At 43.9% G+C, this 12,973-nt stretch overlaps 1 protein-coding gene across 4 annotated transcripts in view; it reads right to left on the bottom strand.

Annotated features, from left to right (window-relative positions):
* Positions 1–12,973, bottom strand: part of CAPN3 (calpain 3) — a 55,804-nt gene that overhangs the window by 17,073 nt on the left and 25,758 nt on the right. For 3 of the 4 annotated variants that reach the window (XR_004961607.1, XM_036278633.1, XM_036278646.1), the window contains exons 2-6: positions 6,913–6,982; positions 4,658–4,776; positions 2,235–2,368; positions 1,335–1,503; positions 380–508 (exon numbers count right to left, since the gene is read on the bottom strand). Coding sequence is in view for 3 of the 4 variants with exons in the window: in XM_036278633.1 (XP_036134526.1) it covers positions 380–508; positions 1,335–1,503; positions 2,235–2,368; positions 4,658–4,776; positions 6,913–6,982 (621 nt within the window). In the remaining variant the exon portion in view is untranslated. The remainder of the gene's footprint in view (positions 1–379; positions 509–1,334; positions 1,504–2,234; positions 2,369–4,657; positions 4,777–6,912; positions 6,983–12,973) is intronic. The other variant, XM_036278657.1, reaches the window with a different exon arrangement.

The raw sequence follows: 12,973 nt of genomic DNA, 5'->3' as shown, positions 1-12,973 counted from the left end.
AGACTTTTCTTTGTTTGCTGGAAGAGTACTTGGCACCTAGTAGGAGCTCAATAAATCTGTGTTGAATGAGTCAATGAATGAATTAGGAAAGGAGAAACATTTAAAAATAAATGAAGTCTCTCTTGTATTTCTTCCTGTTAATTTGTTATCAGAGAAACTGCCTGGACACATGGAGAAGGAGCTCCCATAGAGATTTGTTCCTAATCCTGTCTCTCCCACCCTCAGGAACCTTGGAGCGGGCAAGCTGTTCCAAGTGAGACCCTTGGAACAGGTGGGGCCTGTGTGTCAGGTACTGGCTACTGAGGGGAATGTGACACAATACGGCTGGGCCACACAGGTTGGAGAGATGGTTGTTCCCAACGGTTGGAGGCGTACACACCCGGGTCGGTCTGTCATCTGAGCCTGTGGGGACCAGCAGCGAGTTATCCATATTCCTCACCATCCGTGCAATCAACTCCCCCATTCTCAGCCCAGAAGGAGAGGTTCCATAGGTCATGTTTGTGCCATCCTGGGGCCCAGAGGGGAGGGCAGGGGGCAATCCAGGAGAGGGAGAGAGGACAAAGGAGGGTGATAAAAAGGGAAGGAAGGAAGGACAAGACAAAGGAAAAGAGGAGAAATAAACAGCATGAATGAAGAAAAGATGGAGAAAAGACAGGAAGACAATTTTCATCTCTGGGTGTTTTATGCTAGCTACTCTTCTCAAGCTTCTTTACCCATGAGAATATTGGGAGAGGAAGGAAGAGTAATTTCGCTTGGGCCCCTTCCTCAGCGATGGAAAGCACCAAGACTATTATATGTTGAGCAGCCCCCAGGGCAGGTGTGTCTCCTGAAACTCAGGAGGCCTGGCCAGTCTGCCATCTCCTTACCCTTGGCTCTGGTCTCAGTTCAAACCACTTTGTTACACTGAGAGGGGACTGTAGGCTGAGTTTCTCCCAGTTACAGCACAAAGCCCATGCCCCAAGTGAGAGACCTGATCAAAGCTCAGTGACTGAGAAGCTTTCTTAGGGAACCTGTGTGCTCAGGTCCATAGCCAACTAGTGGGGGCATGTTGGGGATGAGCAGTTCCCGCCACAGAGGCCCACACTGACATAGGCCTCTGAACCTATTCCCAGTAGTCCAGAGCTTGGAGTATCCTTGTCCTATCTCTTTATTGAAAATTCCCAGGAACTCTTCTACCTTGAGAAATTCCCAATTTTCAAAGTTGAGAGCCAGTTCCTGCCTCCTAAAACAAAACATTCACCCTGACCCAGAGGAGAACCCTAAGCTGCCAGTTGTTAGGTAAGACTTTCCTATATTGGGCTGCTCCCTGCCCTGACCCCACACCCAAGACTTACGTCAATGGAGCAACCCATGAGGGAGCCTCTCTCGATGGCTTTCTTCATGATCTTGTACATGTCTCTGGGAGCATCCTTGATCTCAAAAAACTCTGTCACCCCTCCTGTGAAGTCCTCCATGGCCTCTGTAGTGTTCCCACCTTTCAGAGCCTCGTAGGAACCATGGAGCCTTGGAGAAAGGACGAAGACCGATCTGGGTCACAGGGTTCCAGGAAAGACCACCCAGGCATCACTACCTCCAGAACTTTACTCTTGGGTCCTGTGATGTTCTGTCATCACTTCTTCAACAACCCTGTAAGCTAATGAATAGGTACTATGATTCCCTTTCTTCACAAAGGAGAAACAGCTCCAGAGACTAACTGACTTATCCTTGGCCATAGAGAGCCAGAGCACTGGGACCAGACGTGAGCTATTCTCTTTCCATTATCCTCTGAAACCTGAGGTAGGGCTGCATTAAAGCCATCAGTAGCTGGGGTGGGGCTTCTAAGTTGAGAGACTTAATATGGCTTTATTAATATACTGCAATCTCACGAGGCTGAGCCAAGCAAGCTCCTGGGATCTGAGCTCCAGAAACATAATGCTTGGATCCAGAACTTGTGATGCAACTGCAAAGACAGAATTAAAGAGCTTCCTCTGGAAAGCTAAAGATTTCCTACACATCTTCATTTCTGTTCTTAAACACAGGGTTTTTACTTAGAGCTGTTTCTTCTTGGACTTGATCTTCTCTGACTGTGGGTCACAGTTGAACACACACACACACACACACACACACACACACACACACACGTGCACTCATGCACAGATACGCATGCCTGCTCTCACGAGTGAGACCTCGGCTGGATTTTGCAGCCCACTTCCTCATTTCTAGACTTGCCTCACATTCAAAAAGTGTTGCCTTACTTAGCATAAGCCTTCTCCAGCAGAGCGCTCCAGAACTCATTGCGGTGGTTGGATTTGGTGAAAACCAGCTGATTGTTGTAAGTTGGCAGACAGTCGTCAATAACCACGTCTACCCAGTCTCCATAGCGCCAGAACTGCACAGAATCATCAAGCACAGTGTCACATGCTCACATTACCATTGGGAAATGTGTCCCTGCCCAACATTCCTCAGAGGTCTCTTTGATCTCAAAGCAGTCCCATTTCCTCAGCTCTGTATCTCGGTGCTCGTTCATACTATTCTGGGTTTGGGATGTGTGAATCTTTTCCTAACTGGACTGTGAGCTCCTTGAGGGCAGGAATGAGTTACAAACCACTTTGTCTCTTTCACAGAGTCCAGCCCAGTTCTGTGGGGATAGTAGGTGCTCTGTGAATATCTGAGGACTTGAAATTTTCATTCTCCAGCTCAGTAAGTCTGGGGTGGGACCTTGGTGTCAGGATCTCTAGGTATCTCAGCTGATTCAAATATGCAGCTAGGGTTGAGAGCTACTGGTCTAGATGAAGGTGATGTATTGATTTAAGTATCTTTTTAAAAAAATATTTTAAAATTGATTTTTAGAGAAAGAGGAAGGGAGAGGGAGAGAGAGAAACATCAATCAGCTACTTCCTACACGCCCCCTACCTGGGATTGAGTCCGAAATCTGGGCATGTACCCTGACCAGGAATCAAACCAGCAACCTTTTGGTGCATGGGATGACACCCACTAAACTGAGCCACACTGGCCAGGGCTGATTTATGTGTTTCTTAATGACAAACAAGGTAGATATTGCTGCTAAGAAGAGGATTGACATGGAAGAGAACATGCCCAGAACATGCCTGTTCTTTTTTGAACAAGTCAGTTTTAACTGAAGAAAGCCAAATGTAGTTTAATTTTCTTCTAATGACATTTCCCCCCTTGTTGACAATGAAAGGGGGAGGAAAGAATATTAAAATTAATAGAAAATATTAGAAGAGTAAGAAAACCAATCATAGTGGGGCACTAGCCCTAGTTAGAAAAAAATTGTTAATCATCCTTTGCGATGTGAATTGTGGGTGCTTTGTTCTGATTAAAGAAAAAGCCCACTCTGACCTGGCTGAGAGGTGTGCCCCTCAGGAGTTTGCCTCAGGAATGCTGTCTATTCTCCTCATCGGAGGACAAGGGAGATGAACAGACATCATGGAGAGATTAACAACCTGATTATCTATCAGAACACTGGACCCTGGACCCATGTGTGACTCACTGGCGACCAGGCCCTGCAGCCCCCAGCCCACATTCCTCCCCCTTGCCTGAAACCTTTTACAACCCCCCCCCCCACCTATATTCCTCCTCCCTTGCCTGTCATCGTTTCTCTGCCCTTTAACAGTACCTGGCCCTTTAAAAGTACCTGGCAAGTGGTGGGGGGCAGAACAGATTTACAGGATAAGCCACTGCTCCCCCACACTGCCGGCATTATTGGAATAAATGCTCAGATACGATTCGACCTTGTCTCGGCTTAATTGGCTCAAGTAGTGACAGGCAGCCGGGACCCATTTGTTGTCCAGTTTCAACAAGAGGGCAAAAATCTATCTGTTCTTTGTATTATGTTCCTTTAGATATCATACCCTTTAAATATGAGAGGAAAACTAGCAACTTGAGGGTGCAGGGGAGAAATAAAACTCAGGGCCTGGCTGCCTGGCCCAGTGCTCGACGGCAGCAGGATGCTGACCTGAACCTGAAGGGAAGACTGTTCTGAGGCCTTGGGTCCTGAGGTACAGGACCGGCAGGCACACCCACGGATGATTCGGGTCAGTCCCAAGACATTCAGAGCCTCGAGGGCTGGAGACAGATGGCTGCCTCGGAACCCTGGATTTGGCCAGGACAAGTTGGCTCTGGAAAATGTCCAATGGCTGGATTGATCCTAGAACCAAGAATCATTTCTGGGCCGAACCAGATACCTCGTCCCCAGATTAACCAGACTTTTCTTCCAGAGCCTAGAAGAGGTGAGTGATAGGCTTGGTATGGACCTATCTTAAATGGAAGCAAATAAATAGGAGCCACAATTGTGGACGAGGTTCCATCACACCCTAAAGGGCCTCCAGATCCCCTGAGCTAGTGTCTCAGAGACACACTTGAGAAGGGCTGTGTGGAACAACAAGCGGGCAGCCAGCTGGAGTGGCAAAAATAGAACACAGGCCAGCAAACAGGATGTCTTCCTGCTTTTCTGGGGCATAGCGGAAGGTGTGTGTGTGGGGGGGGGGGTGGGGGTAGGAGGAGAGGGGGCAGGAATAAACAACTGCTTCCTCACAAACTGGAGGCCTTAAGGGGCCATGGCTGGGAGGGTGGGTAGAACCTTTCTGGAGCCACTGGTAAGTCAAGGCCAGGAAACCAGTGGGGAATGAACAGCAGCTGGCCGCTGCCATGACCTCACCTGGAAGTGGAAGATCCCCGCATAGTTTTCGATGAAGCTCTGATCATGGGGTATGACTCGGAAAAGCAGGTGCTCGTGGAGGGTCAGACAAGCAATGGCTGCGAGAAACCAGCAGTCCCCTGCAGACAAACACATGGGACAGGTCATAGGAGGGCCTGTACCTCCGGGCAGGCAGGAGACCCAATCCCAGCACACTGCTCCACTTCTCTGAAGAGCAGGGGTCAAGTGGTGCTCACTGTCCTACTTCCAGATCTGCCCTTACAGAGGTGTCAGCCAGGGAAGGGTTTGACAGCAGTCCCTCGACAAGGTGATCAACAGGGTAACGTACACCCTCCTGAGTGGCTTTCCTGAAGGCTGTAGGAAATTCCTCCTCCTGCAATATAAAGTCACTTTCTTTTTGGACCTCAGGGGAAACAGGGCAGTAGGTCATAATTGGGTTGTTCTTCAAAACACGTGGAGGAAATCCTCCCTGCCCCATATCTTTGCAATGTGAGTCCATTTCCTCTTGGACCTCAGTGGAGACTGAGCCTCTGAGAGAGAGCCACCTGTCAGGTGGGTTTGTGTTGTAGGGATTCAGTCAGGCTGCTGCTCTGGAACCAGGCAGTAGGGGGCACTAAGACATTGCTGGCAATGGAATGAGATGGGGACATTTTCTCCCTCCTGGAACTTTCTGGCATAGTACTGTGTGTAGTCTCAGGCAGGTGACACTGGGTGTGTGTGTGTGTGTGTGTGTGTGTGTGTGTGTGTGTGAGAGAGAGAAAGAGAGGGGGGGGTGGGAGGGAGGGAGGGAGATGCTTGGTACACTGAGAGTCACAGAACTGTCTTCTGGGGAGGATGGGTTAAGTTATGTAAAACCTTATTTTGCTCTGTGGGATGTGATGGCAGCTTTGAGACAGCCCCACCCCCACCCTGGCCCAGCATCCCCTGAGGCAGCCAGCCTTTCCTTTGAAACTGTATTGCTAGAAGGCCCAGGTAAGGCAGCGTTCCTCCTTTCCTGTTTCCTCGGGCGCAAGAATTTAGATATCCGAACCTCCTCAGCCTCTCTTCCTGGGACCAAATTAGTCATATTTCTTTTATTTGGTTGGTTCCTTTACACTCATGTTTATTTTTTTTCTTCTTTAGATTTAATTTATCTTTATTGTTGAAAGTATTACAGATGTTCCTCCTTTTTCCCCACCCTCAAGTTTTAAATTGTATCTGTGGATATTCTCTTCAACTTGACTTCACAGAGCTTTCCCGCAGTCGGCGCGAAGATGATCCAGGACTTCCTGAGCCGGAGGCAGAGAGGACGCTCTCCGGGAACAGCCAGGCTAACTAGCCAGACAGGAAATTGGATGCTCACCCACATGGTAAATGTCATGTTTGTTTAAAGACTCTTTCTAATTCTTAAAAGAATGATTTTAGAGAGAGAGAGATTGTTTTGTTGTTATGTTGCTTCTTTTTTTTTTTTTTTAAATCCTCACCTGAGGACATTTTTGCATTTATTTTCAGATAGAGTGGGAGGGAGAGAGGGAGGAAGAGAGAGAGAAACATTGATGTGAAAGAGACACATTGAGTGGCTGCCACCCACATGACCCCAACCAGGGCCAGGGGCAAACTGCAACTGAGGTACATGCCCTTAGCAGGAACCGAACCCAGGACTCTCTGGTCTGAGGACCAACACTCTAACCCGTGAACCAAACCAGCCAGGGCTTGCTTCTTGTATGTGCCCTGACCAGAGATCAACTACAACCTTGGCATATTGGGATGATGCTCTATAACTAACCAAACTACCTGGCCAGGGCTGAAAGATTCTTTTAATATGAAGCTATTATCCTGGGGCAATTTTAAAAAGAGTTCAAATTACAAGCGCTTCTTGGTGATGTGTTTTGTGTGTGCATATAGATTCTATGTGCCCAAGGGACATGCTTGATAGACAGTTTCAGAGTTGTCTTTTCAGGAAATGGGAACAGTCGAAAGCAGGGCTTTTGTCTTGCTGAGGGGGTGTGTGACTGTCCTTGAGACTCTAAAGGAGAGGCTGTGGAATGAGGTCTACTTCCTGTGTCATATGGCAAAGAACTAATGAGAAATGTGGGAGGAACAGAAATTAATTGAAGCAATCACCAGCACATAAAGAAAGAAATGTTATAAAAACCTCCTCCCCAAAATTTGTTAAAACCAAAAACAGATTATTGTCCTTTTATTTCCTGTAAAGGGATCAGACCTTTTAGCCACCCCCTGATTGTTGGCTGGATTGACCCGAGGGACTTTCCTACCTAATTCTCCTTGACAGATGTCAGTTCTGTTGGCTCCACCAATGATAAATCGGGGATTCTCGCAAATTTCCTGTGAAACGAACAAACGAAAGAACAGCAGTAGTAGCTATTATTTATTGAGGTCTGTTATGTAGGACTGGCATAGTGTATCAGGAGTATTACACACAGCACTCATTTAAGCCTTTAAAAACATTCTGTGAATGGGATACCATCATTCTTATTTTGCAGGTAAGGAAACCAAAGCTCAGAGAGGTTAAGAAACTTGCCCAAGGACACACAGTCAATAAGTGGTAGAAGCCAAAACCATGCCTCCTTTTCCCATTGTTCCACACTACTCCCTGGCACTGACATACTGTCTGAGTAAGGATGGACCCTCAGAGGTCAGTGTCTTTATGTCACAGCTTTGGCAAAGGGACAAGGGAAAACATGGTTCTTGTTTTTTGTTGTTGTTTTTTCTATGACAGAAAAAGAGGTCCAGGAAGGAAAGTAAGGATCTTTCTTCTAAGATGTGGTAACAGATACTTAGAGTCAGCACATGTTTCGGGGTCCACAGAACTTGAGAACTACGGAGAGCAGAGAGGGATGTGGTGTGTGCCTCGCAGTCCTCCCCTTCTGTTGGAGGGTGCATTTCTTTATTTAAACTAACTCACCATGGAACCTCTGGCCTTAGCACTTATGTGCAGCCCAACAGAGGCCAACAGAGGGTGCTTTTGTTTTTGTCTGGATGCTTTGTTTTTTAACTTTTGAAATAATTTGTAGATTCTGTGTTTTAACACCATTCTTCACAGCTTCAAGAAGCTATCCCCATGACATAGCCCTCTCTCCATCTCTTTCCCCTTCCCCCACCTTCTCTGTCCCCCTCCCATCAAAACAACCCAATGCAACCAAGTGAGCTGAGGCTCCTGCACACAGGGATCTCCTCCTACCGGTTGGAAAGTCTCGCTTAGACCACATCACACCCTCCTCCCATCTGAATTTCTCAATGCAGTGGAAGGATAAAGCAAATCCAAAACCTCTTTAAAAGGTTACTTATAGGAGGAGGGAAGGAATAAGGTGATGGGAATACAGATGAAAGTAAAACTCTGATTATAACTGTTTGAAAATTGTTTGACTCAGGAATCATGTTAATTTTTACAGAATTAAAAGCCTAAATTTAAGAAAAGATAATTTTAAAAAGCAATCTGTAACAGCTGAAAGCAATTTGAAGCAAAAGAACCCAACTGCATAACAAGTTGCTGACATGGCTACACATATAAAAGAGTGAGTTCAAGTGACTTAAAAAGTAACATTTGGCTGTTTATCCCTTTTGGGTTATATCCTCAGGTCAAAACCCAAACCATAACAATATAAATCATAAGAAGTAATGATAATATCGTTATTCTTTCAAAACTTTGATATGTATATTGTAGGATTAAGTGAATAAGAACTTACATTAATGTAATTAGGAACCAAGATTTTGTTTTAGTGTAAAAGAAAATATGTAAAATTATAAAATCGAATAACTTAAGTAACAACCCTAAAGTATTAAAGTTTGAATATATAACTTATAATTTATTTTTTTCTCTTCAAAAAACATCTGTCTCTCGTCACTAAAAACAAACAAACAAACAAACAAAAAACTAGAAGCAATAACAGTCTGGTAGTAAAGAGAACATCAACATCCCTGTTGTGGTCTTTTAAGACCACCAACAAAATGTAAAACTCATTATTCCAAACAAGACTCCTTCCTCTTAAAAAACAAAGAGGCCAATTAAGGTATAGTGGATATATGTTATTTTTGTTTCTCCCCCTTCTCCTGGGATTATACCTCAGTTTTCCACTGGGGAGCTACCCCAGTGTCAGCCCATGTTGTTCTGATGAGCTTCCCCCTTCCCCAGTTCCACATGTATAATAGGGGCAATTAGAATGAGAGTGATTGGTTTAGGATGGGCATGTGACCAAATCTGGGCCCATGAGCTATGGGCCAAGACTTTTGTTGTAACTACTGAGGGAAAAAAAATCCATCCTTCTGCTGGAGTTGCTAAATGGGTCAGTCTGAAGCTGCTGGTGGCAGCTTTGCCCCATTGTGAAGTTAATCTACTTGAGACTATAGCCAGCTCAGAGGAAACAGGTGGGGGAGTGGAGGTCAGGGGAGGGAGGCGAAAGATAGCTAGCTAGATAATATTAGAGGCTGTGTCTTGATGACATGGTTTGAGGACTGAATTCAGTGTCTAAACTCAGTATCAACCTTAAATATTCACGTTATATGAGCTTTCTTGGTTTAAGCTAGTTTGAGTTGGGCCTCTGTAACTTGCCAGCTGACATACTTGACCACTGTAGGTTCTGTCCCTGTTATAAAGAACATATTATAGAGTAACCCAAATACTGGATTTTCAGCTCCATGTTTTAGCTGTCACAGGTACAGCTTCCTCTCTTTGGATCTGTAAGTTCAGAAGTACTCCTCATTCTCTCACCTCCCACCAGTTCCAGGGCTGATTGCTCGGGAAAGCAGCAGCAACTACACTGATACCTCTTTTGTTTGGAGGTCCATGCCTATCCTCTACGAAATGCCCAGCCTAGTGACCCTCAATTGTTTGTCCTCATAAGAGATGTCTGTTTGATGAGGGTCAGTTACCGAGCTTGTTGAGGGTTAATTCATAAATGTCTCTGATTTGCCTAGATGCTTCATTCACACAATCTACTTTTTCATCTCTCCTTACTTATAAATGTTGCATATGTATTCCCTGGAGTGTGGAGACCTGTTTGTATTGGTTGGAATGAATAAAGGATAAGTGGTCCCAGCTCTGTCATTTTAACTTAAGCCCCTAAGCTACTAGAGGACCTCTAGCTACTCCTTTGGCTATAATGTTACCTGCAGACTGGATATGTTAATGATGGGTTCTCAGCAATGAGCAACAGATGACCATTTCCTCAGTTCTTGAGTACTGTAGTTTGCACAGTGTCTCCAAACTCTTTTAAAAAATATCTCCATTATTATTTTGTTTTTTATTTTTATTTTATTTATTTTTTATCCTCACTCGAAGATATTTTTCAATTTTTTGTTCAGATAGAGTGGAAGGGAGAGAGAGGGAGAGAGAGGAAGAGAGAGAGAGAGAGAGAGAGAGAGAGAGAGAAAAACATCGGTGTGAAAGGGACACATCGAGTAGCTGCCTCCTGTACAACCCCAAGCGGGGCTGGGGACAAACTGCAACCGAAGTACGTTTCCTTAGTGGGAACCAAACCCGGGTCTCTCTGGACCATGGGTCCACGCTCTAACCGCTGAGCCAAACTGGCCAGGGCTCCATCATTAATATTTTGAACATGCAACCCTAGGTAGTTATTCTCATTAGTTTTAAATTAATGTGACACAGACAACAGTGAGGTGAAGGCGGGCGGGGGGAGGGCAGGAAAGAGGGTGTCAATGGTGGGGGAAGGAGGGGAAAAATACCTTTCCTAAGGAACAAAGATAAGACTTACAGCAGACTTCTCTTCAGAAACTATACAAGCAAGAAAGATTGGATTGACATTTAAACTGATAAAAGAAAAACTCACCAACCTATATACAAAGCAATTATCATTCAAAACCAAAGGTGAAATAAACTCTCAAACAAGTAAAATCAGAGGCAATTCATTGCCAGCAGATTTGCCTTGCAAAAAAATGTTAAAAGTAGTTCTTCAGGGAGAAAGAAAATGACATAGGTCCGAAGCCTGGAGCTACATAAAGAAAGGAACATCAGAGAAGGAATAAAGTCAGGTAAAAGAAAACTTTTATCGTCCTAATTCTTTATCTAAAGATAACTTTGTTTAAACTAATGATAATAACAATATATTGAGTAATTACACCATATGGATAAGTGATGTGAATGACAATAATGGAAGAAAGGGAAGAACGGAAATTTTTATTATAAGGTACTGAACTACATATATAATGGTGTAGTGCTATTTGAAGGTGGGATTAGATTAGTTGTAAATGTACATTGGAATCTCTAACCATTAACATTTTATTTATTTATTTTATTTTTTTATCCTCACCCGAGGACATTTTTGCATTTATCTTTAAAAAGAGTGGGAGGGCCCTGGCCAGTTTGGCTCAGCGGTTAGAGCGTCGGCCTGCGGTCCGGAGAGACCCGGGTTCGGTTCCCGCTGAGGGCATGTACCTCGGTTGCAGTTTGTCCCCAGCCCTTGTTGGTCGTGCGGGTGGCAGCCACTCGATGTGTCCCTTTCACATCGATGTTTCTCTCTCTCTCTTCCTCCTGCTCTAGAACAAAAGAATGAAAAAATGTCCTCGGGTGAGGATAAAAAAAAAAAAAAAAAGAGTGGGAGGGAGAGAGGGAGGAAGAGAGAGAGAGAGAAACATTGATGTGAGAGAGACACATTGAGTGGTTGCCACCCACACAATCCCAACTAGGGCTGGGGACAAACTGCAACTGAGGTATGTGCCCTTAGCGGGAACTGAACCCAGGACTCTCTGGCCCACGGGCCGACGCTCTAACTGCTGAGTCAAACCGGCCAGGGCTCTAACCATTAACATTTAAAAATATATATATAATTGATATACTTAAGAGAAGAGATGAAATGAAATCATATAGAATATTCCATTAAACCAGAGAAGGCAGGAAATGGGAGAAACAAAGAACAATGGCAACAAATAGAAAACAGTTACAAACATGGTAGATATTAATCCAACTCTATGATAATAACAAATGTTAATGGTTTAAATACTCCAATGAAAATATAAAGATCGTGAGAATGGATTAAAAAAGGGACCAACTATATGTTGTCTATTAAAAAATTCACTTTAAATACAAAGATTCAGATAGCTAGAGAGGGATATACCATGCTAACACTAATCAAAAGAATGCTGGAGTATTAATTTCAGACAAAGCAGAGTTCATAACAAGGAAAAATATCAGATATAAAGAGATGCACTACATAATGATAAAGGAGTCATTTCTCTAAGAAAATATACAATCCTAAATGTGGGTACATCTAAAAATAGAGTGTTAAAGGACATGTGGCAAAAAGTGATATTTCTGAAAGAAAAAATAGATGAATCTAGTATTACAGTTAGAGACTTTAACACCCCTCTTTCAGAAATTATAGATTAAGTAGACAGAAAATCAGTAAGGATATGGTGGACCTGAACAGCACTATCATCAACTTGATCTAATTGACATTTATAGAATATTCCATTCAACAACAGCAGAATACACTTTCTTCTCAAGATCACATGAAAGAGCTCTGGCAGGTGTGGCTCAGTTGGTTGAAGTGTTGTCCCATGCACCAAAAGTTTGCCGGTTTGATTTCAGTCAGGGCACATACTTAGGTTTTGGGTTCAATCCCTGGTGTGGGTATGTAGGGAAGTCAACCAATCAATTTCTCTCTCTCTCTCTCTCTCTCTCTCTCTCTCTCTCTCTCTCTCTCTCTCTTTCTCTCCCTCTCTCCCTCCCTCTCCCTTCCACTTTCTCTAAAAATCAAAGGAAAATTATCCTTGGATGAGGATTAACAAACAAACAAAAAATACACATGGGTCAAAGAAGAAGTTTCAAGAAATTCCTTTGTCTATCAGCTGAGAAGGACAATGGCAATGATACCCCAGAAGTGATGAGCACACTCTGATCTTGGTTTCTAATACCGTTTTCCAATAAAAGGTACCAGGGCTCCCTGGGGGAAATGGTTGATTCCAGGACTGTGTCAGGAAACACATAAAATGAGCCTGGAACATCTTATACCATCAGAAAGTAAGAAAGTACTCAAAGGAAAACACACACCTCACAACAATAAGGATATGTCAAATGGACAGGAGTCAACTGAAATAACTCCCAATGGCTAAAGCTGGAAAAGAGCAAGAAAATAAAGTAACATTTGATTTTAATACAAAATACCAATAACTACCCACAAGTCCACATTGAAATAAATAAGTGATTGAAGAAAGAAAAAAAAAATAGACAAAGTTCCCATGCAGAATTCTCAATACTTTATGTAGAAAAAGGGAGGCAGAATGTAACTCCCATTCCTTAAGTGTGGGCTTATGTTTCGTGACATTCTTCCAAAGAGTGCAGTATGGAAAAGGGGGAAAAGT

The sequence above is a fragment of the Molossus molossus genome, unplaced genomic scaffold, assembly GCF_014108415.1.
Source record: "Molossus molossus isolate mMolMol1 unplaced genomic scaffold, mMolMol1.p scaffold_m16_p_1, whole genome shotgun sequence".
In the NCBI taxonomy this organism is placed as follows: Eukaryota; Metazoa; Chordata; class Mammalia; order Chiroptera; family Molossidae; genus Molossus; species Molossus molossus.
The sequence above is the reverse complement of the archived record's forward strand: the minus strand, read 5'-3'. Positions and strand labels throughout refer to the sequence as shown.